Source organism: Anopheles marshallii, chromosome 3, assembly GCF_943734725.1.
Source record: "Anopheles marshallii chromosome 3, idAnoMarsDA_429_01, whole genome shotgun sequence".
Classification (NCBI taxonomy): domain Eukaryota; kingdom Metazoa; phylum Arthropoda; class Insecta; order Diptera; family Culicidae; genus Anopheles; species Anopheles marshallii.
The window spans coordinates 52,319,818-52,345,264 of record NC_071327.1 but is presented as its reverse complement, the minus strand read 5'-3'; the positions used below and the strand labels follow the sequence as shown (position 1 = coordinate 52,345,264).

Here is a 25,447-nt window from a genome sequence, read left to right as displayed (position 1 = left end):
TAGAGGACGCTTAACGTGTCGAGTGGTGAATTAATCATGTGTGGTGAGTTGTACACGCTGGGATCAGATGCCCATTCAACGCCACAGTTCGTAGTGTGTGTACGTGCGTTGCGGAGCGGTGTCGTGTTTATTGGCTTAAATTCTTTTGCACTCGGATAAAATAGTTATCCAAACAACAGCCAATAGACGCGAATAAACGGTTTAGTATAAAAAGTAACGTTACGCTGAACGTCGCTGTGATTTAATAACATACTAAAGTAATCTACCCACATCGTGGTTAAGTCCTGTCCACAAGGCATCACTTCGACTGGACGCCTAAAAACGCGCGAGTGTTCTTAAGCAGAAGCAGTAAATAATGCAGTCACACAGCAAGAAACGTGTTTGCTACTACTACGACAGTGAGTAAAGTGATTTTACAACCATTATTCACACTTCGCACGCTGTGCCCGCGAGAAGCGGCCGGTCAATCATTTTCAAAAATTACGACCACTGATACCTAGCGTACACTTTTAGCACGCGCGACCGTACTATAAACAGTCGGATGCTTTATCTCGGTGCGCGAGTGTGTGAGTGGTGGGTCGTGCAAAGCGCACACTTGTTTGCATGTGTGTTGGTGCCATCGAACTACGGTCGACAAGATGGAGTAAAAGCTAGGTTACAGTGGCTATAAATTTTTGAAACTGAAAACCCAAACACATCTCGCGAAAGGAAAACAATTTGTGATCTTTTGCGTCCCAACGGATGATGGGATTCTTTTATTTGTTCAATTATTTATCAATAATTATGGTTCCTTTTTCGTGCAGGTGACATTGGAAACTATTACTATGGCCAGGGGCATCCGATGAAACCGCACCGCATACGCATGACGCACAACCTGCTGCTCAACTATGGCCTGTACCGGAAGATGGAAATTTATGTAAGAATGCAAGAAACAATGTTACAAAGCATCGCAAAATTGACCTTATATGTTATTCTGCAGCGACCACACAAAGCTACGGCAGACGAGATGACAAAGTTCCACTCGGACGACTACATCCGGTTCCTACGATCGATCCGTCCGGATAATATGTCCGAGTACAACAAGCACATGCAGCGATGTAGGTTTCTTAACGCGAGAATTCAATTCTTGGGGAACATTGATTGAACCGTTATAGTACAACTATTGCTATTCTTTCTCCAGTTAACGTCGGTGAAGATTGTCCCGTGTTTGATGGATTGTACGAGTTTTGTCAGCTGTCGGCAGGCGGATCCGTAGCCGCCGCTGTTAAGCTGAACAAACAGGCGTCAGAAATTTGTATCAACTGGGGCGGTGGGCTGCATCACGCGAAAAAGTCGGAAGCGTCCGGCTTTTGCTACGTAAACGACATCGTGCTCGGCATTCTGGAGCTGCTGAAGTACCACCAACGGGTGCTGTACATCGACATTGACGTACACCATGGGGACGGTGTCGAGGAAGCATTCTACACTACCGATCGCGTTATGACGGTAAGCTTCCACAAATATGGTGAATATTTCCCCGGTACGGGTGATCTGAGAGACATTGGAGCTGGACGGGGCAAATACTACGCGGTGAACATTCCGCTCCGGGACGGAATGGACGATGAGTCGTACGACTCGATCTTTGTACCGATCATCTCGAAGGTGATGGAAACGTTCCAACCGTCAGCGGTGGTACTCCAGTGCGGTGCAGATTCCCTAACCGGCGATCGGCTCGGTTGCTTCAATCTAACCGTCAAGGGACACGGCAAGTGCGTAGAGTTTGTGAAAAAGTATAATCTACCGTTCCTGATGGTGGGCGGTGGAGGGTACACGATCCGGAACGTGTCCCGTTGCTGGACATACGAAACGTCGGTTGCGCTAGGGGTCGAGATTGCCAACGAATTGCCGTACAACGATTATTTCGAGTACTTTGGGCCAGATTTTAAGTTGCACATCAGCCCAAGCAACATGTCCAACCAGAACACGACCGAGTACCTCGAGAAGATAAAGAACCGGTTGTTTGAGAATTTGCGCATGTTGCCGCATGCGCCGGGTGTTCAGATACAACCGATTCCGGAGGATGCGATCAATGACGAGTCGGAGGACGAGGATAAGGTAGATAAGGACGAACGGCTGCCGCAACAGGACAAGGACAAACGGATAGTGCCGGATAATGAGTTTTCCGACTCGGAAGATGAAGGAGAAGGTGGCCGGAGGGATAACCGATCGTTCAAGGGACAACCAGGTGGACAACAGCAGTCCCGCAAGAGGCCGCGCATCGAAAAGGATGGCAAGACGGAGGACGTAAAGGATGAAAAGGAAGCTAAAAGTAAGTTGAATCTTTACGAAGTTTGTTTTAATCTATGCATTCTATGCAACAGGAAATACTGTGATGAATCCAACAAAGTATCGTTTTGTAGCTATGCTATTGTCCACAATCAAAATTTGCGTAGTCACGTAGTCAGTACAGCTGCAATAGCCGTTTCGAAAACAGTAATGCAACTCCTGTTGAAGCTGTAGGTGTTTATCTGGTGCTAGGAGATTGTACATGTTTAGACATTCCGTGTCCGAAAGATATCGCTAGTTTGGCTTTTGTACTAACCGAAGAAAGGTCAGAATGCCAAACAGAAGTCTAGAATAGAGTACAGAACATCAATCTAAAAATAAAACAAATGAGAGCAAAGTGTTCTCTTCGTTCCTACTGGAGGTTTGAAGCAAACGGCCAAATAGTGAAATACATGGTGTACCGCACAAGAAGGAATTTCTTTTGCGAAAGTCAGTCAATCGAGACCAGTATCATCTGAATAGCAGATGAAGATGCAACGGACAGATTTTTATAAGGCAAACTTTAAAACCTTTTTCATCCCGATTCTAATTCTCTGCACTAAAAGGTCGGAGTCGCTTATGCTTTTTTGCACCTGCTGGACTTTCTGAATCTTCTTGAACCCGATTCTGACCCGGACTCTTTCCGACCCATAGGTCGATTCAGGCTACATCGAGATTTTTTAATTAAATATTGGATTCAAACAAAATTTATTGCATTCAATTATCTCTATTAGTTCTATATTCGTCACTACTCAAAATTACTCCATTGGTTGTTGATACATACGTTACATTAATATACACTGATATACTCGGACTATATTAATACCTGTGCCTTTTTTTTTTTCCTTTTTCTCAGTGGACACTAGCGGTGACAAGGAGGAAACCAAAGCGGCTGAAGAACCGGCCAAGAAGGAAACGACAGGCGTTGCATGATCCACGCTATCATCGTTTCGCAAGCAGCAGCAGCAGCCTCCACAATCGTAACTAAATCCGTGCAGGCGGTCTCCCTTTCTTTCTCGCGCATGGACTCTAAATGTGCTTAGCATGAAAGTTTGCGCTCAAAAACGCGAACTATCTATCACGCAGTTGTTTCGGGACAGATGGATTGAGTGCTAAATCCGGCGGAAATGGCACATCGTTAGGAAAAGGCGTATTTTATTCGCTTCACTAAACTCCGGAATAGGTTTTAAAGGTTAGGGGACAGACACACATACAGAGAGATGTCGGTAAAATGTGTTATCCTAGAATATGCTGCAAGAGGTGCAGAGGTGTAAAGATGCCGTACACAATTGTATTCTACTGATCTCAGGAAGGATTATAAAGAAATAGCCACAAACTCAATAGCCACCTTGAAAAGAATCGTGTTTCTCATAAATGAACAACAAAACAAAACAACAAACCCGTAACAAACTAACTCATTTAGACGCTATATAAAGTATCATCCTGGTGTTATACGACTCGAATAGGATGGAAAAAAATGGACATAGATAAAACGACTTTTGGGACGGCCCGGTGGTGTATTGGTAAAGGCGTTGGTCTTCCCACGACAGGACTGGTCCAAAATCCTAACCGGATCAATCCTCCGTTGCAAAGACTTGAGTATTCGGCTACGTGGTGAGTCTTTTTCTTTATCGGCACAACAATCTCAAGAGCTCCTGGCCTGCCATTTATGAGTTTCTTTGATTTTATTTTCCCGAAGCTAGATAGTCAGTCCTGCGTACGGGGGATGGGGTCCGGAATTTGATCCTGTCCGTTCGTGTGAAGAATGGAGCCGCTACCATCATGCCACCGGGTCGTCCAATAAAATAAGTCTATAAAGCCAGAAATGGCAGGCAAGAACATCGTAGGTCGTTAAGACCCAAAAAGAAGACGATCGAGATCGCCACGTACAATACCAAACCAACTTTTTAACATCAAACTCGTGGATACAAAAACAGGTGTTAAACACGAAAAATTAAAAAAAAACAGTAAATAGAAAACAAATTGATGTTTGATAAAAACGAATCAGGGTATTGGACAGGACAAAAGGATGTGGAAAATATATTAGCAGTCAAAGAGAACCCTTTAAAATACGGACCGTTACAATATGCCCCAGTTCAATTCATCATAACATTCATAATCTAACGTTTCTTTAACACTAGAACTACCGGACCAGTCATTTTGACTGGAACGCTTCATCTTCATTACCTTAATTTTTGGGGTAAAACAATTCTACCATAACTGATGCATGACTTTTACAAATATTTTCTGTAGTATGAACTCAAAAACGTATGAAATCATAGTCCAGGACTTCAAAATTGTTTATAAAGTGACCATCAACGAAAAACGCTTGGTAGTTCTAGTGTTAAAAACGCCTTCGAAAGGAACCTCCTGATTACTATCAAACGATGTCTCAATATCCCACAGTGATATTGATTTTCATCTTAAAAGAAGAACACGGTTGGTAGGTTAAAAGTTGATAGGACACACCAAAACCCAAAACGTACAACTTTTTTTTCATTTGCATTATTGCATTTAGACACCCACGTACTACTCACAAAAAGGCATTAGATTTAATATACACGGGATGAATAAAATAAATCGGGGTTTGGACTTCTCTTTCTGCTGGAGTCAATAATTCGCTGTTTAGAATTATGTGCTAAAGTAGTAAACAAACAAAACAGGAAGACAAGCAAACAAATTTCGCGCATTGCGTGTTGCTACGTATCATATGAATAAGCGCTAGAAGGAGGATGTGTGACAGCAGCGTGTCACAAAAACTAATGGAATTAAACGTTTTAAAGCACAGGCGGCGGGAGAGTCCGATAAACCGTGTTAAAGTTAACCCTGCTCCGGACAGTCGGCTATCCGGCTGTAACCGAAAAGGTTTTTTTTTTAAATTTTACTTTAACGACCAAACACCGCAAGGACTTGTCTGCCTGAATAGACTTAACCATAGTACATTTTTTTAATATTCGTTCAATCTCATACTTTGCCGATTGTCAAGAGTACGGATAATGTTCATGGTTTGTAAGGAATCTATAAAAAAAAACTATCAAATTAGGATATACAGATAATAAAATATCAAATTCGTGTAATGACGCGTGCAGAAGGTGTTACAACCAGTTGTAATACCGAGAATGACACGAGATGGTCCTATGGTTCGAGGGTGCAAGAGATAATTAAGCATTACCAAGTAAATACAACAAGGAAAACATTCAAACATACGCACTGTATGCCGATTTTTCAATCTCAATCACATCGTATGTCATTATTTAATTACGTAATTCGTGAAAGAAGAATTGATTCGGATGCTCTAACCAGTAAGTGAAGTGTAATTCGAGACGGAGTCGTTGTGTTTAATCTGCTTTATTTGCTCTTTCCTTTTTCGGCGACTAGTTCGCCTCGTGAACGCAAAGGAACCCACCTGCTGTCATGAGCGCTGCTAATCTAAGGACATGATCGAATTGAGGCTAGTCACGCTATCACCCTGACTAGAAGCGACCGAACCGCGCTTGGTAAGTTCATACCGCGGTCCACCGAGATAGCTGATCGGATTGGCATACTGGCGCCGATCGGGTCCGAGATAGATCGGTGCCCGCTTTTGGCGCTTGTAACGGAAGGATGGTTTCGGCTCTAGTGGGACTTCCCGTCGGCCGTCGCTGTCATCTGCACCTGCAATATCGAGCTGACAAGCATGAGTAGACGCTGGGGTGATGACCACTCTACCAGCGGCGGCATCTTCATCATCATCAGCGGAAGCATTATACGCAAGCGCTACGTCCTCCGAAGTGGTGGGTATGGCAGAAGCGAAGGAAACGTTGAGATCCGGGCGGACCGTGTGCGGTGCCAGCTGTGAGCGTACTATTCCATCCTAGACAAGGTGTTGTGAGCACATGAGCGGGATGAGAAATGGAGATCGTACTCTAGTCGCGGCTGATGGGGCTTCAATATGTGGGCGATGCATGAGCGATGGTGATTTTTGAGGCTTGATTTAAGTGTGAAGATTCTATTTCGTGAACCAATATCTAATCTCCTTGGATGAGAAACACGGCTAGGTATTGTGCAATAGCGCGTTTAGACACCCTTTCGTTTTAGTTACACCGTATCTTTAGAGTCAAAAGAGAGGGAAGCGATAACAATTGTACACGAATGAAGGCAACGAGCTATTTTGGCTTACACGATGGAAGGTATCATTTATTTGTTAACGCAGTCAGAAAGTCACTTTAGCTTTAAACTAACAGAACAGAAAAGGATAAATAATTTTGCAATCGACAAATAACCGAAAAAAAATCTAATAGTAAGTTGCCCATTAAACTGTCGAACCTCTTAGTGATCGAAAGTAGTAACACTAACGATCAAAGGAGTCGACGAACTGGTGCTGAATAGAGATGCTAACAGGTGGCTACTGAACCTAGCTCGTTGCCCATAGCTACCACCATTTTGTATACACAACACACTTTCGGCAAGCACACAGCAGTTTTTTTTCGTGAGATACAATAAAATTGAGAGAGCCCAACCGTACATACAAACAAACCTCATCACACGCACACACACATACACACACACACGCGTACGGAAACATACACACAACAGATAGTGGAGAAGACAGTAAAAACACACACACAGAGCAGCTATCCTATTCTTTGTCCCAAGACGTCAACGTTCAAGGCATCCTACGCCGGAGATTCCGGAGTTTCGTCGATTTTAAACGGTAAGGGATTCGCGCTAATCAGTGCCGGTGGCGGTGGTGGACCCCATGACACTTGCCGTGGACCACGCGACCGCAGCCCGTTGGTGAGCGGTGTCGATGTCATCATGGTGACCGGCAGCGGTCCAATTGGGGTGGCCGGTCCATCGTCCGGTTCCGGTGGATGGGCCAGCATCAGCTTCGGCGGTGGTTTCCGTGTGCCGGGTGAGTGGGAATTGACTATGGTGGTGGTTTTAGCAAAGCTAACCTTCACCTGTTGAAAACAGGGGGAGAAAAGAAACGGGCCGGGACGGTTTGAAGAGAACCATGGGCAGCCAGGGTGGGGACCCAACGCGGGTAATTAGTTCCTTCATAGCTCGGTACTGGCAGGGGCATTCTCGTTGTTTGACGGGGAAGAAACAGAAGACGGTAGCAAATGAAATAGATAATAAGAGTCGGATTGCTTCGTGGCGGGAGCACACCCGCAACAGCAGTCGAGTAACTCCAGTGATTGGGTGTGATTAGAGCGAGCAAGAGTGGTTACCATCTGGTCTACTCCCAGGAGGGGGTTAAGCTATATCCAGCTTGTACTCCGACTAACCTTGTTAAACTATTTCATTTGCTAAACTTACTTTAACCGGAAGAGTTCTCTCATGCACATACCAGAACATGCGATGGACAGAAAGGTGAAGGAGCACAACATCAAAGCATGCGGACATAATGAATCAGTGCGAGTTACGCGTACGTTGTATCCATTTCGTCCTGCTGGAAAGGAACACGCAGTAGCCACGCATGCACACGCGCACAGACAACAGACAAATCACGCTCGTTTCATAGACCTTTAGACAACTAGTACCCCAAGGTTTTATTTCACTGCCGGCACTTCGGACTAGAATAACACGTATGGTAAACACTCAGCACGCGGAGGCCTTTTGTGGGCGGGGGCCTTTGGTAACATGAATAAATAAGTACACTACAAGCACCTGAATACGTGTACACTGAGTTGCTATCGAGAGATGCAATGCCTACTGTAGAAGGGGTTACTTTTAGAAGGTGTGTTAGTTTTTTTTTTTTAATGTAGTGGGCGTGCATATTGTTTGGTTAGTGTATGCTTCTGTCCGTTTCAAATTCTACCAACCGGACACTAAAGGTTAAAGAAAGGATGGTAAATTAATGGGTGAGCCAAAAAGGTTTGGAGGTTCTTCCTTATCGGTGCGAAAAGGATCGTAAACTGGATGTGGTTGGATGGATTCAAAAATTTTGATGATGGAACAGGATGATCAAAGGAATCCGCTACAAACAGGCTCTACAAACACAGCAGCAGCAGCGCAACTGTGGTGCGGCATCACTGTGCAGAGAGTGGTGCAGAGTGGTTTAGACACTAAACTCATCGCTAGGATGCAGCTGTAAGTCGCCAAGATCGAGCTTGTTAAGGGTGACCTCGCTGATCGAGCTGAGCGGTGCCAACGCCTGTATGCTTACCGGGTTATCGGTTAGCTCGCTGTCCTCGTTCTCATCCGGCGCGGATGGGTCGTGGTCGAGATCGGTCACGTGGTGGTTACCGTTGGCGATACGACTCCGTGGACCGTCCCCATTGCTCGCGCGAAGCTCTTTGGAGGGATCCTGCTTCAGCAGTGATTCGTGCTCTTCCGCCACCAACGATTCCCACTGCAGCTCGTGATCAAGCAGTTGACTGTCTGCGAGGGATAAATAAGGTAAGTATTTAGATATGCTGCAATTTATTCATTGCTCCACAATAACCTACCACGAATACCACCAGTTTCCGTATTGTTTGCCGGTGTCGTTTCCACCGGGGGCTTTTCCGTCGGTGTCGTCACATTGCCATTCTTCAGTATGCCCACCAAAGGTTTCGTGCCGTTGTCCTTCTTCTCGTCGCCGGGGATCTAAAATTGGTAAGCTTCAAAGTTAGTTAAACACAGCCTTTTTCTCCACCCGCAAAACAAACACTGCTCTAACCGATTTGTATGCGAATCCTTTAACATTCGTTGTCGATTCGTTTTGCATTTTAGCTGCCTGCTCCTTGGACCAGATAATATCCTCATCCGTCTGGCGTTCGATGCGCTTGCGGTACTCCCGGTCGGTACGGTACACCTCAATCAAACAGCACACGACGATGATAACAAAGATGGCCGTCAGCGTTATGAACACAACTTGCGTTTTTTCCTCCTTAGTGGACGGGTCGAAGTAGACCGCTTTGTACGGGACGCGTGTTGGTGCATCGACGACCCAGTTCTTATCGATAATCTGCTCCACGCGCAGAGTTGAGAGAGGGAAAGAGAGAGAAAGGAAGGAAAAAAATGTAATCACACAGAGGATATTGAGTTGTTGTCCGGATGGCAAAAAAAACCCCAGTCCCTCTGCGTAGGAGAACGTGACTCGATTCGAGCTCGTGACTGTTTCGCCGGCACTTGTTGGGCAATACCTACCGAGGTCATATTGAGTGCCGGTTCGTTGAAAGGCGTCAGCTTCTGGATGACGTCGAACTGCTTGCACTGTGCGGACCGTACGCCCTGCGAGTTGATGACGGTAATGGTTTCCGCTTCGCTCTTGGTGAACAGCATGTACTCCTCCAGCGGTTTCATCGTTTCATTATTGACCTGGATGAAGATATCTGCAAATGCCCGAAATGGAAACGCCAGATTAGGTGTGCCGCGGCCTGCTTTTGCCTTACCCGGCTTATGGCCTTTTGCAATTTTTGCAGCCCTCTCCTCCCACTTTTGGGCGCAACGGTTACTCACTCGACAGACAGCCATCGTAGCTTTTGTACACCGCGAACCGGGGATCGGTCGTATTAACGCCACCGATCTGAACGTGATTGGCACCGGGATCCGACACCGGCACGAGCGGCTTGTTCGGTACGGTCTTGATCGGAATCTGTGCCCGGTCGACCAGCAACGATGCATCGTCACCGTGCCGCGTGTAGTACACCGAATGGCGCGCATCATCCATAAAGTTGCCCTCGATGCGTGCCGCGTGCGTCGCGCCCTCCCGGTCCTCCTCGATGTACAGATGGTTCTCAGCGGTAATGGCCACCATCAGATAGTAGCTACGGTCGTTGCGTGACTGCAGCAGCAGCATTACCCGGTTCGCCCGACGCATATCGTGGCTGGAAAAGGCCAGCTGTAACCGCACGGCACCGACACTCTCGGCCAACGCCAGCCGACGCAGCAACGTTGCCTCGCCGCTAAAGCTGGCGCCCTTTTCCTCGGAGCAGAATTCACCGAGGAAGCTCGTATGCTCACAGTTGCAGGTGCTTTCCTGCCGCACGAAGTTCTCCGTGCAGATGCCACCGTTTTTGCACGGCTCAGCGTCACACTTCATCTGGCAACCGTTCAGCACGCCCTCGGTAACTGCGAAAGGAAATGAAACAACCGTACAAAAGGTAAGCGAATGTAGATTTACTTGTTAGATGCCTTTACGTGCCACTGGGCAGGGATATTGAAACGCAACACAGTACGTCCAGCGTTTAGCAAACGCGCCCACGTGCTGTGTAAATTGGTATTTTGGGTTAAAATGGTACTGGTTCACTGTGGCTGATACGTTTCGTAACACATAAGCCGTCTTTTTGCAACTTGCAAAACTTTGCAAAGTATATTGCATACGTAACCGATTCCCATACAGTTCATTCAAATTCTGTTGAAGAAATAATATAAATCTTGAAAGATTTCTAATGCTCAGTGCCAAAGGATCTTAATTTAATCATTCGTATTATACTCAATTCTTGAAAATATTCAAAATCTTTGACATTTTCTACAACAATATAAGAATACTATGTTAATAAATTTTGTCTTTATCGTCGAACCAACGAATAAAAATAAAATAATGGTATAGAAACTCAGAAGCGGAATCCAAGATCCTCGAAATTGTATTACTACAAATGAGAAGTAATGCTATCTCGTATAGTTTGTTTCAGACATCCATTCAATCATTTAATTTTAACTATTGATTGATAAGAACCTTATTATGTATGTTCTTGAGGTCCTGAACAAATACCTAACAAAAGATCCCAACTGTTCCCACATTAATTATCTAGTTAACGAGACTTAAATGACTCTTCAAGTAATAAAACCTTTATTTGAGGAGTATCCACTCCACTCACTGGTCGGATAGATATCGGAATATTGTTCGGTGATCTCACCTCCCTCGTCTACAATCCACATTGACCCAATCGTTACACTGCGAAGGTGATCCACTGTGGTTGATCATTCGCTAGAGTTGTTGGTAATAGATCCTTTACATTCCCTTGATTACTTGGCTTACAATCTACAGCTACTGATCTTTTGCACGAATCTCCAGCTAATTATCATCACACATGATCCTCGCTTCTTATCCCCAGATCGCTCAATGACGTAAGGCGTAAAGATCCTCTTTCAAGCATCCTTTTGTTACTGTCTTTTATGAATAGCCTAAACATCTTCAACTACTACAGCTTAGATGTACAGATTACACATTTAAAGCTTAGATGAAGTTAGATCAAGGAACTTAAGACAAATGTCCAGCTTTATGTCGGACAACTATGAACTATACCGAAATAAGATGATCGAAATGAGATGTTTGAAAACTTTTATTCATTCAACACTACTCACCATGTGCATTGTTCTGGGTGGCCATTTCACGTAAGGAGATCAGATTCTCCCCTATCTTGAGCCCTCTGATACATCCAATATAACCCTCCAGCTCTGCCGTGTCCTGATTTGGGCGCAGTAAGTTGGCCGGATCATATCCACCGATGTTAAATTGGAAGTATTCCGTTGGAGGTGCCGGTGGTCGATGTGGAGATAGAACCTCTGACAGAAAGAACACAAATTATTACTTTATTGTGCTGCATGCCACCACTGCCACTGGTCCTACCGAGTTCCGGATTCGTCCAGGGTTTGTTGGAGTACTCATCGAGTAGCAGGAATCCACGCTCTACCGTGACGTTCTTTTCGTTAACGTACAACGTTGTGTTGGAATCGGTACGTATAACTGCCACCTGAATGCTTCGTGCATTGTGCAGTTCGCTGTGTTCGATAGTGAGATTGACAATGTCACTGCCATAATTGTACAGATAAACGACCTCACTTCGGTTGGTCAGATACAGATGAATGAAGTTGTTGTAGTGATCGTTTGCGTACAGCACGAACGCATGCCTGTCATAGGTGCGGAGGTTTACCAGCAACGAGGAGTTCAGTATCGCTCGTAGTTTCTCCCGTTCGTCACGCATATCCTCTGGATCGGATAGATAGTTACGCTTCAGGTACGACTCTCGGCTGATGAATGTTAGTGCATCTTCGTTGATGTCTGTAAAATGGAGGGATGGCATTAGAACCACATTTCGCACAACGCATCACTAGCGACACTTACTCGTCTCACAGTGCTGTCCAAGGTGTGCCCAACGGTTCTGGCACACGCACTCAAACGTACTCCAAAGTTCCCGACAGTAAGCACCATTCTTGCACGGGTTCGGAACACAGGACGGTTTGCAGTCTTTAATGATCTCTGACAGGTGCACGGACATAAAGCTGTAGATATCAAGAATTTCCCCGTTCACGACGAGCCCACGGAAACAACCGATCAGCCCTTGCTTAACGGTGTACTTCTTGGAGATTTCACTGCAAAACCAGAACAATGCAAAGAGTTATTCATTGCGTATAATCATCTTACGGCTAAAAGTACATACGTGGGAGCCCCACCAATGAACATACTGCCCTCGAAGGGGCCAAATTCTTCCTCGGGCTGCAGATCGACCATGCGCGTATCAGTGTTGATCATAAACCGTACGTGATGTTCATTGTAATCGATCCAAATCTTGTGCCATTCGCCACCATTCAGCTTCCGGTTCGTATCGATCACGAGCGTCTTCGGTGTGCCAGTGTTTAGCGTGAAATTAAACGTCAACTGATAGTCCCCGGTCAGTGCCACCATGAACGAGGGATAGTTGGAGCGTATCGGTGGTTGGAAGAGCAGAATGGCCTTTTCACCGGTCGTACGGAACGAGAACGCAATGTCACCTTTACGCCATCCAGGAACCTCAATGTATGACTGGGACGTGGTAAACGTGACGACATACTTTTGGGTATCTGAGTATGACAAAAAGAATCGTGGATAAAGTCCGAAATTGGATTACTTTTACTTTAACTCACTCGTTTCGACACACTCTAGCGGGCCGAGTGTGATCCGTCCCTGGGACTCCTCGTCTAGATTCTTCTGCTGCAGGAAGTACATCTGCGTTATGCCAAGGTTCGGTGGCTCCTTGTAGTATCCTTCGTCCGAGAGCCATCGATTAAGATTCGCGTCGCAGTTACAGGAATGGTTGTCATCTTCACAGTTCTTACTGATTGTACAAGGACATGTACCTCTGTGAACATTCCGATATGGGATATTGTTAATACATTTCTTACAAAAAAATCCTCTTTATGTCACCTTTTAACCTCCCCGAGGGAGTCAACCGTGTTGTTGTTGCTGGAAGATTTAAACCAAGTCGAAGAATGTAACTCCAGCGGTGCCTTAATGCAATCGTACTTGATGTACTGCGTGCAGTAAAGCGAGTGCGATATAAGTTCCTGCAGCATCTCCGCACTAAACTCACGGTACTGAATGTTGAAGCTGAAATCCTCATCCGATGCCGATCGGACATCAACCTGCGACGGTAGGTTATGCTCGACAATCGTTTTGGTTGCGTTCGCCAAACTCTGGAAGTCACACTTCACCCGCGCCGGCGGGAACACTCCATTGCCATCAATGTCGATCGAGTAGACGTCCGATTTGGAGTAACCGAGCAGTGCCAACTCTTCGCACGTTTTGCGGAACTTCGTAAAGTGACAGTTCTTGCCGATGTAGCCCGTGTCCTTGCAGTCGCAGATGATACCATCATCCTTTACCGCACACTTGCCACCATGCTCGCAGGTGTTCGGTTTCTTGCACGGATCGACGTACTTGCAGTTGTCGAGCGAAACGTCACCCACCACACGTTCGCTTTTCACGAGGTATCGCGGTTCGATTTCCACCCCGTTGATTTTAAGATCACGCAGACAACCGACCAGACCGGATGCGGCCGCCTTAAGGCTGCTGCCGATGATGAGCTTATCGCCGATGTTAAATGAGAGCCCGTACATTTGCGTTACCGAGTGCCGGTAGTCGACGACGAACTTGATGTCGTTGCGCTCGTACGTTAGCTGGATAGAATGCCACGAGGTTGGATTTTCGATGCGAATGTACGTGGTGTGTGTGACGTTGCTCTTCACGTCCGGACAGAGGTCGAAGCTTAGCCGATCGGTTGCCAAACGTAGCTGTAAAGTGTAGAAGAAGTCATAATAGGCACCACATTTAATTTCAAACTGTTATAGGAAAATTAAGTACAAACCATGCCTTGAATTGATTCCCAGATGATGAAGAATTAACAGAGCTCATCAACTCTAGCATCTAATGCTTTTTGGATTATTAAAACTGATTTTCCAACCAATTTAAACAACCCTTAAATAGATCCTTCAAACAAAATCCCCCCCGGTCACCGAACAAAAACACTCTAAAATGTCTAATTTTCTCCCAAAAAGGCTTGTAAAGTTGCTCACCACCGTAGCGCAGTACTTGAAGGAGCACATGCCCAGATATTAAAAAACTTCTGCCGAAAATCAAAACACCTTACCGCCCGTAAAAGGTTTCGGTTACCACCTACGGTGCGAGCAACAAAAAAAGGAACATGACACGCTTACCGAGGCTCGGTGGTGTATGCATATCCATCCGTGGGTTAAACCTTACCCCAGCCTTTCGATTCTTGGTAGTGTCATGTCATGGCAGACATGGCAGTAAAACGAGTAGCAGGTCACCCGTGATAGGCCCCGGCAGCCCTGCGTTCGGTATGTGAACATTATCACATGCAATCACGCATGAGTGTGACGTGATCATCTTACCGCAGTACCACAAGTTTGTGCTCCCTTTGGGCAGGGTGGATTTTATTTTTGCGTCCCACCCTTCACCCCTCTGGGTGGACAGCTTTTTGCCAAACTTCCACATTTGCAAGCTGAGATTTTGGGTGCGATAGAAGGGCAGACCCCAAATTCCTGGTTTCTATTCGATCCATTCGGAGGGTGAAACCCGGTCAGGAGTACATTGCTGTGGCTTTCACGGAGATGCATGTAGTAATTGTTGGGATGCTCAAACATGTGTTGCGTGTGAGTGGTGGAATTTCGTTCCCTACATTCTTGTGTTTTTTTTTATATTAATTTCCTGCCCAAAAAAAAAACCGGTCTCTTTCTTCATACGCACCTCCCAAAATCCGTGGCCTTCGCTTGTTTTCACCTCACTGTACGCCAGTACCGCCGTTGCCTTGCTGCTCTTGAAGTCAAACTTAAGCGAAAGCGTGTCGGGATTGTTCATCGGCCACCAGATGTGTGATTTCGCGTACGAGAAGGTAATCGGAATCACCTCAACGTTCGCTTCGAAGAACTCTTCCTCCAGCACGCCGATATAGTGGACCTTCGGGTTGCCCTTCTTCAGCTCGAACAGCACCGACACATCGTTGTAGAAGACGTACTTGAGCGAACCGACAAAGTTGTTGCTCGATGCCAAACCCTTCCGTTTGCTTAGGTTTGGACCACCGCCGAAGTAGATTTCCGGATCGAACAGCAAGTTGTGGATTGGGCCCAAGAGGTCCAGCACGCGTATGTGATCGTCCAAAATGGCGATAACCTTGTCGTGCTCGTGGAGAATGGTAAGATTATGCCAATAGTGACGCGTAAGGTCTTGGCCCAACGTTGCGCTCATCACACCATCGCCAAAGTCGAGCTCAATGTACGCCGAATGGTTTTTGATGGAGGCGGCAATGTACTGCGGTTTGAGTGATTCACCACTCGCGTAGAACAGGGCGGAATCGTCGTAGTTCGTCTTGAACATCATGCTGATCCGGGTCAGGGGCGAGTGGACTCGATCCTTCCAATCGTAGATCCTGTAGGACACATAGCTCGAACCTCGCAGCGTTAATACTGTCGCAGCTGAAAGTGTCGGTGGACCGTTGTGTTAGTGGAGTGCCACGGTAGGGAAAGGGACTACACTCGCTAGATACTTACTGTAGATGTCACAGTGTTCGCCCTCGTATCTGGTACCGAAGCAATCGCACGATATGTCATAGTAGTGATTAATGCACCGCGAACCGGTGAAGCAGAGATTCTGCCGCGAGTGACATTTGTTCCGGCAGCCTTCCTTCACGTTTTCGTGCTTGGTCGCGATCAGTGGCGTTATTGGGAGCAGGTCCGAGGCGGCCTTGCCCGAGCTCAGCACCACGTTCCGTATGCAGCCGACAAATGACTCAATGATGTATTTCACACCGTGCAGTTTTTCTTCCGAGCTGAGCCCTGAGAATAACAAAGGGAAAAAAGGAAGGAAGAAGGGTAATTTGTTATAGCAGTGTGTAGTCGCTGTCATCTTGATTGTTGCTAGTTAATTAAGTGATAGTTTCTGGCGTGGCAATGTCACAGGAAGAAAATGTACGACTGATAAATTCTTTAAGAACTTGGCTCGTTTCATTAAAATTTTATCTATTTGATGAAACACGTGAAAGCTATACAAATTTGCATATTATTTATTGCTTAGGAGATCTTCAATTTTGAACTTTTCATCGACATTACCATTTTTGGTTTAAAATGACAACAGTTGCTTTCGTTGCCCGTGGGTGTCTTACAGAATATGCTGGTGTTCCTTGCCTGCGTAGCAAAGCCAATCGAGCATTAAAATCGAAACACCGATTGAAAAATCGGTTCGGAGCGAACCGCAAACGTCGAAAGAAATAAGCCAATTTCTCTGCAATACGAGCAGTACTTTCACCATTCACACACGAGCGCACATACTAAACACATCATTACACAACCCACAAATCATTTGTACTGGCCCCGGCGTTCTCATTTCGCGTTGCTCGCGGAGTGCCAGAGTGCTTTGCGAATGGAAGCATCCCCGAGTGAGGAGGCGGGTTGTGGAGAAGTTGAAACGCCGGCAGCCACCCTTGCGCCCTTCCCTAATCACACTCATTTATCGTTTGGCGCGTGAAAATCGTATCAGTGTTTTGTCGGCCGACATTGGTCGACAAAGTTTTGGCCCAAAACCTACGCACGCTGTGTGCCCTTTTACCGATATCCATCGCTTCCGCAACACACAACACATAACCGTCACCATCAATCTTATCGAAGATTAAGGACGCTTTTCTCCGTGGAAACTCTTTCCTGTCCCATTTCGTATGACATGGTGGAGGGAGGTGTTTTTTTTTCGTTTGTTTGTCTGGAACTGGCGAACGGTACGAGACAGACGAGGTACAATCCCGCGTGTTGGCCTTTTGCCCAAACGAAAAAGGGGGAGCTCGAGTTTGGGATAGGCTTATCTGGTTGGGGTTGCGGGGGACAGAATTGGGGACAAGCGGAAGCTTTCCTGCTGAGATGGATGAGCCGATGAAGGTTGTCGAGCATGCTAAAGGCTTTTCGGAACTGGAATTGGGCGTTTCGAGAATGGGGGTTTACGCGATGTCAGGCTTGTTTCTGCTCTCTGGAGCATGGAACAGGAAATGGATACATTGGCTGTGCTTTAAGGCCGGAGCTGTATTGGTTGTACTAATTTAATGCCTTAATAACGGCGACTTCTGTTTTGATAGCAACATGTCAGTGCAGTCGAATTTAATTGACAGATTTGTTACAACAATAGTAGCGCGAAAGGATATTATAACCACAGTAGGTTGATTTTGACTAGGAAATTGCATAACATTAGGAGTTTACCTTCACAAATGTGCCTAAAAGTATGCAATTTAACGTTCTTCGTTGGGTTTTCTACATGTTTTCTCACATTAACGTACAAAGCTATATAAGTCTCAAATTAGACTTCAAGGAATTCTTTTTCCCAGAAGGCATTCCAAACACAATAAGAGATGCACACAAAAAGGTATATAGCTGCATTGCTGGCAATTAGGCATGTACTCTGCCTTCACCGTACTGCGTAAAGTTTTGGCTATCCTCGAAGGACTAGACAGCAATTTAACCCAGCAAGAAAGTTTTCCCTGTGGTAACTGCTAGCATGCTACACTACCGATGTCAGCTACTGACCGTCCTTCGTGTCCCCCTTGTACACATCGTGGCCAAACTGATGATTTGAATTAATCGTTGCCAAACACAATATTGAACAATGGTTTGCGTATATGCGCTTGTGGGTTTGTGTGTGTGAGTGATCGTACGTGCTCGGTACATTTCCATACAGCGAGGTCAACTTCGTTATTGTGAATTTCAGGAATGAGGAAGCGGAATATGCATACAACCAATGGAAACCAACTCTCAAAACCATGTTAGCAGGTATGTGACCAGCGAGATAGCGTTGCTACGGCGTACGAAACCTAGGTCTGGTGACGTTTTTATTGGAACGACGGAAGTTTATTCTAATCTCTTGAGAAACTTTCCTCCAGTGGGTCCAGCATAGGCGGAAGGAGAGATATAGTTGAGAAAATTAATTTTAATGGACACATGTGGGGTCCAGATCGGAAAGTTAGTCCACCGTTCCAGTTATGCTAACTGTTGGCGTACGGTGAGAATACAGCAGGACGGCGATGCAATGGCTAGCTGTGTGAGGTGAGAAGTCGGAAGCCATAAACAATAAGTAACAGTTTCGGCCATCATGCAGAGCACCAAAAAGGGGTTATTGAAAAGGCGATTGTCGATGGGTTCAATTGGTATTGTTTTGTGGGAGCTGCAACATAAATCTTCACTCACCGGGTTGATGAGTGGTGTTAAAAGGAGCAAGGAGCAAGTTTTCCCGACCGAGCCAGTGGCTAGATGTGGTTAGTTCATTTGCATTGTATCAATTGTTGTTGGGAAAGTTTGTGTAAGTATTCTTTTGAAAGTTTCCAGTAAGATGGAGTGACGGTGGGAACCGGATGTTTTGGTTTCGGTTCATTGAGCAGATGAAAGTTTACGTTCCAGAGCGTAAAGGGTGCTTAAAGCAGCGAAAAATTTAGGTTGCAGGTCCATTTAACGATTTAACAGAAATTCGATTTGTCTATTCAGCCTTGCTTCAGCTCAATTATTTCAGTCTTCCAAATCCTTCACTGAAGCCGCTAAGAGTATATTTATTCAGTAAAATTTAAACTTCAAAGCTTCGTTCCCTGTGGTGGATTATCAAGCGTTAGTCCCTGGTCAGTTGAAATCTCGACTCGCTCGTGATCCCATCCGAGCTCTGCCACGTCAGTTGGTCTGTATTTTTACACATGTCAGTGTTCTTGGAAGCTGATAATCTATGATTGACAGCAATTCCACAAAAATTATCTATGCTATGCAAAATGCATAACTTCTGGCGTTATGTCTCGTGTATGTGTGTAAAGTGTAAAACGCCCGAATTCACGCAATCTGCACGAAAAAATAACATTTTTGAGTATCGATCATCACTGAAGAGCAAATTCTTGTAATAATTTCTTGGGAATGAAATGTATCTGAGTAAATAGCACTCGTTTCGCAAGTATTACCACGCCTTTCAGGAATTGACACACTTGACATGCATTAGCGTTAGCGAAGAACGAGCTTATTTCGCATGAAATAATTACTCCACCCATAACCAGTCAGTTCATTTAATGGCCCGATGTGTGGTTTCTTACGGACGTAAAAAAATCAAACCGCCAGGTGTATGTGAAGGTAAACAAGCTACTTTAACTAACGTTTCGTACAGCTGACAAATAATCCTCGACTCATGTGCCGGTTACTACGGCCGCCAACGTTCCCTGTCTGCCTGTCATGAAGCATGTGGTGGAAAAACCGAAACTTCCAGCTTAACGATTTTCCTTAACGATCGGTTTCGCGGTTTGGAAATCTGTCAGAATCAACCAAAATCCCGGGCCAGCTCCCTCGGCCCAGATGCCTTATTCCGACAGAGAAGACAGTTCTGATGTGACGCAGTTATTTCGAGTGACTTTGAAGGAACGGCAATCATAACGTGCACTACTTACCACCAACCAGCACAACCGACATCAGATTGATGGATACGCCGTAATTGGTTTCGTGATTTAATCCCTTTAGGTACACCTCCTCCTTGTTGTTGTCGACACGGGCTATCAGCCGGGCACCGTGCACATCGATCCGTACCTGCGTAGAGGAGAAGAGGCGAGTTGTGAGAGTCTAAAAAAAACTTTCAGCAAGATGGCGAAAGCGCGATACTAATTACGAGCCCACACTACTGTATGCCGGAACCTGGATATTGAGATGATGCTGATTTGATTGAGGTGTTTTTGGGGGGAGATTTTCCGGGTGCTGGTTCGTTATCATTATGGTGTCATTAGTGATCGAAGGCAGAAGGATATCTGACTTATCCATGGGGTTGATATAAATTGTGGAAAGGTGTAAAGCATGCTCAAATAAGATGAACCCTCTACGATGATTGTGAAACGAGAGAATCTTTAATGACATTTTAATCATAAATAATCGATAGAATATTGCATTGCACAAGAAATCATTCCATTCGTAACCAACTAGGAGCATTTTGTATGACGTATTGCATACTTTGCGGCGAGTTTCTTAACAAAACAAAAACAACGTAACAACACAAAATGCCTTTAGATGTGTAATTTTAATGAGAAAATTACCTCTTTACAACCCCATGAATAGGCTCATCATTATGTTTTACCGTACGTTTGCTTGTCACATTCATTACGGTACCGTGCGACTTAGATAAATAGAGAATTGCTGGAAAAGAAAACTCTCGCCTCAAGTTTCAAAGCGTTCAGATCCTTCAGATTATGTTATTTTTACCGTTCTAACTTTTGTCCATCCGCCCACATGTATACGTAGCGACTTGCTCTGCGCCGCTCGCTATACCCATTCAATGTCTGTGCCTTTCAATATTTCACATAACACACAAGCTCGGCCATACGTTCGCTTCAATAAAGCGTCTGTCTCAAGTGCGACTGAAGGGATGCGGATTCCGCGTACGGTTAAATCCTTCGCAGAATGTGTACCGTCCACGCTCGCCAAAGGTAGGTGTATTAGGGCGAAGGCATAACAGGTGGGTCTGGTAAACAGCAAAACAACTTTCCCGCCTTCGTGATGGATGAATGATAAGGGATGCCTTTTAGATTGAAGCAAAAAGCAACATGGCACACAAGACAGGGCACATAGAAGGATGCACACGGCCAGCTTGGTATGTCTGGAAAGATGTATTTTTCTCATCACCATCAAAGCTTTTTGGGCGAGGAAAAAAAAAACACACACACACACGCACCCTGCCGAATCATCCGTCGGGATGCTGCTTTGCTTAGGAGTGCTTGAAAAACTGCGGTTTCGTCACATGTACGGTCACATAAAACCCACAGGAAGCCGCTCAGTCTGGATGACAGCCACTAAAACCGGAATTTAATTATCACCTTTCAGTGTCAGTGCGGTTTTTGGCGGAAGTTCGACCGTTGCTCGGTGTATGTATTGGTGTATCAACTATCTGCCGGTGGTTGCCAGAAGTTGGCTGGGTTTAAAATTGCATAGTTAGAAGCCTACAGCCAGAATGGTTGCTTAATAGGGTGGGTTTAATTTGCTACAAAATTAACACACTTTTTCAACCGAGAAAGGTGTTGCATGGTTTTAAAAATCATTCACGAGTACTTAGTCGCAATCTAGCTGTGCGGTGCATCTCAAGTCCAATTAAAAACATATTTCCCATTCAATGCATACGCTTCGCTGGAAAATTAATATTCTTATACTTCTTATGGTTCGATTCCGCCTCGTTAGTGATCTGACACCTGATGATGATGAAAAGGATGGTGTGTGTGAGTGGCTGAGCGTGTGGTATAACTTACATACGTTTCTCTCACACGGTATGATCCTACTGAATCCTACATGATGGATCTTCTATCGTTTTGTTGCCTGACAAGACGAATAGTTGCTAACGCAAAAAAGAGAAACTGGATAATACTGCGGTACTCATCCTATTTGGAATCGGGGCACATTGAATTCACTTCCGATAGTCCCACTATCGCCAGCCACTGTAGTGGTTGGAGATGTTGTTTGCTAAATTTTCGACGAACCAAAAGAATCAACCAGCAAAACAGGTGAAAGCGTGCCTTTTATAGAGATTAGGCAGGGATCTGTTAGCACAACATCCTTACGGGTTTTCGGACCAGAATCTATTTACGGTTGTTTCACTGCCATACTGTTTGAAGGAGAGATGATCGAATGAAATCGGGTTATTGTGCATCAAATTTGTTTCACTGAACTGCTATTGGACAGTGAAGTCTGATGCTAGAATATGTATGCTGAAGACTTCCCCCACAATGATGCTGATGATGATGATGAAGCAGTGGCTTGATAGGTTGGTACTTATATTTTTGTTGGGAATCATCTCTAGTTATGTTGCCCATGCTTCCTCCCAATTGCTTACCATAACGCTGTGCCACTCGTCCCGGTTAAGACCCTCGCCGACCGTGACACTGGTCGAATGGTTGCCAAACACGTGCACCACTTTGAGCTGGCCCTTCTCCACGATAACGTACAGCGCGTACGGATCGAGCTTCACACCGGTGGGCGTCTTGACGTTGTGATACACGAGCAGCCCATGTGGTAATCGCGTCCGAAACTGGAACGATATCTCCCGGCAGAGCCTGGAAGCCGGATGGGACGGAAGGGAAAAAATTAATTAAGCACAATAAGTGCACAAGATGAGCATGGGAAAGCGAAGGGAAGATGGGGAAGTTGGTAAGAATTTCCCTGCTGGCCTCTTTGTGTTACTTGATCGTTTGTTTTTCCTTTTTTTGTGATATCCTGACGGCAGAAGAATGAGTGAAAAGGCAAGTAACGTCTAGAACAGTCGCAAGTAGGGATGATGTTTTCCCGCCAAACAGGCTGTGACGGCTTGCGCTGGCTCATCCGACGGATGAAGTATGGTAAAAAATGTAGTAAGCTATCTAAAGGGTGTTGCATGCTATATTTTTTTCTTATCTTCCATTAGTAGCAAGCTAGATGGACGTGAGGAAGAAATTTGCATACACGTAACAGGTGCTAAGATTGGATGGTGGAACATTGTACTATTTTATATTAGACACTTCGGCAAGAAGGTTCAAATGAAGAAAAAAAAATCAAAATAAATCGTTACAGATATACATTTTTTAATGAATCTATAACACTAAATTTTATTATAATTACAGGCAAATTCGCAGATACGAGGAAAGGCAAATTCGCCTGGATTCAATAATAACCAATGTCACCCAGTGTGTTTGATACATTAGCTCTTTTTACTGGCGAAAGGCTACCCTTTTTGCTTATATAATATAATGATGCAATAACCTGCTATAAAATCTTCAGAAACTGTTCTTATAGCACAGTATTTGAAAATTGCATACATGTCGGCGTTGAAAAGCAGTAAAACTTGCCTTACCCATGAAAGTATGCAATGCTCACAACAAATCGTTCCCAATAAAGAAAATGCTGTTAAACTACATTATTAGGTTATTGAATACCTTTTCAGCAAAATTGTGATCTGTAGATTAATTTCGAAATCGTGGCATCCCTGCCAATATATCCCACCATTATTGCACAAAATACTTAGAGCCTGCGGATCAATAATGAAATAGTACCGTTCTCATCTTACACAATTCAAAACACTCAATAAAGTAATCCTGCTGAGGTGGGGTAGCTGTATCTTGCTGCTCAACATTCCGCCACCCTGTAATGCCTTACCTGAGCTGAAACGTCTGTATGGTTTCGCCGTCCATCTGAATGAAGGTGTTGTTTTTGGCAAACATGAACGTTTTCTCGTAGCCCGTCTCCTTGAACGTTAGCTCGGAGCCACGCATTTCGTCCGGCACCGGGGCAAGCGTACTGCTGGACGAATGCAGCGACCATGCCTCCTGTGTTTGGGTGCGTACGCTCGACGAGTACGGATCGACGGTGGTCGTCAGTGGTACCGGCGGTTGGGGCGTCTCTGTTGACAGAAGGTGCAAGAAAGGAACGTTCGATTAGAATCTCCCCATAGAATCGATCAAATGATGCGAGCGTTCTTGTACGTTCTCGCCCGTCCCGTTTTGTACTATTTCGTTTCGGCTTATTCGGTTTGCTTCGATTGTGGTTAAAGCGAGCTTTGAAGTAAGCCGAATACTTTCTCTACGGGGTGGCCGTCCCGCACGGCGTCTAATCCATGGTACATCGTTTGACTCACGTGTTTCATTAGCACACTGCTGCATGCACTGTTCGTACGTTTCGAAATTGTTCTGCAGATTGCCACCGCATCCGCCCCAGATGAACTGCGTACAGTTGTTGATCGTCTGCTCGAAGCGATACCGGTAGTCGAACGTTTGGCACTGACCCGGTTCACCCGGTCCGGTACATTTGGCTGGTGGGTGGTAGGGAAAGCAGGTGCAGGAGAAAGAAAATATATCATCTTCAGGCTTCCGGAGCTGAAGCACCAAAACCACATTCGCCATAGAACACCCAGCACACACTCGCATACTTACGGTATACTATTTCCTTCGGCGGTTCGGCATTGGTCGGTATGGCAAGGACGCACGGTCCGATCCCAAACCTGTCGTACGGGCAGGCGGCGAAGGTGAGGTAAATTGTAAGCAATACTGATGCGGCATGATAGGTCATTATTTTACCCGTGCAAGCTGTTGATGCTTTCTGTGGAGAGGAATAGCAATGGCCAAGGTATAAATGGGACTGTTGGGAACAAAAAAACGGCTGGAAAGAAGAAAATTTCCCGGTTCAAATTACGGTTATGGCTGATGGAATAATACCAGCTTCAGGGAAGGTCGTTTCGGAGGTAAAAATAAGGTAAGGATTTCGAAGCTATGAGTTTTAGTCGGGAGTATATTTATAGGGCGTCTGGAAGTAAATGTAATGTTAGAAAGATTTGGATCTCACACGCGCATTTGAACGTGATGTGTGGGTAAAACATTGGAAAAGGGTTCTGGAATGTATTCAAACATTCAGTGATGTATCTATCAGATGAAGAATGTTTTGTTTCAAAGAATAAAACATCTGATTTATGGTATGCAAATATAAAATTTAATTTAACATAAATATTGTTATTGATTATTAATGACTGATAAGAGACGTTTTGAGGTTAAATTAAAATCATCAATAGCTCAAAATCTAACTACAGCTAAAATAATAAAAGTGCACAATAAAATTCAAAATAGAAAATGTAGACTTGAAAGATATGATCAGAATGAGAAAACACTGTAGCAAATTATCTAGTTGACCGATCCTTTTTTAGCTTGAAGTTAATAAAATATAAACCTTTAATAGGCTTCTGGCATGTTCGTTTCGTTCAACTTCAATACCATAACTAAACGATCGCTTCCTACACTCAACGCACTACTCGTAAGATTCCTCAACAACATCAAGCTGTAGTTTCTTCTGTACTTAAACTCACTTTTTCTTCATGTCTGCTTAAGACTCGATCTCTTTGTGATACTATGGGATTCGTTTTGATGCGTTTGGGAGGTTCATGTCCCTGGGTAAGAAAGCATAAGCA

General features: G+C 45.0%; 2 protein-coding genes across 2 annotated transcripts; one reads left to right on the top strand and one right to left on the bottom strand.

Annotated features, from left to right (window-relative positions):
* Positions 1–355: 355 nt before the first annotated feature.
* LOC128714503 (histone deacetylase HDAC1) lies at positions 356–3,237 on the top strand. The gene is made up of 5 exons (XM_053809377.1): positions 356–398; positions 804–916; positions 980–1,097; positions 1,181–2,308; positions 3,161–3,237. Exons 1-5 carry the CDS (start codon positions 356–358, stop codon positions 3,235–3,237), a joined length of 1,479 nt encoding a protein of 492 aa, XP_053665352.1.
* Positions 3,238–5,710: 2,473 nt separating this feature from the next.
* LOC128714668 (axotactin) lies at positions 5,711–24,558 on the bottom strand. The gene is made up of 19 exons (XM_053809544.1): positions 24,423–24,558; positions 24,128–24,301; positions 23,650–23,893; positions 22,355–22,574; positions 19,938–20,073; positions 16,042–16,326; positions 15,242–15,966; positions 13,400–14,265; positions 13,120–13,334; positions 12,657–13,056; positions 12,341–12,588; positions 11,846–12,277; positions 11,581–11,781; positions 9,733–10,344; positions 9,421–9,605; positions 8,951–9,238; positions 8,739–8,877; positions 8,456–8,670; positions 5,711–6,157 (listed from the first exon to the last, which is right to left on the bottom strand). Exons 1-19 carry the CDS (start codon positions 24,556–24,558, stop codon positions 5,729–5,731), a joined length of 6,150 nt encoding a protein of 2,049 aa, XP_053665519.1. The 3' UTR covers positions 5,711–5,728.
* Between the last annotated feature and the right edge of the window lie 889 nt (positions 24,559–25,447).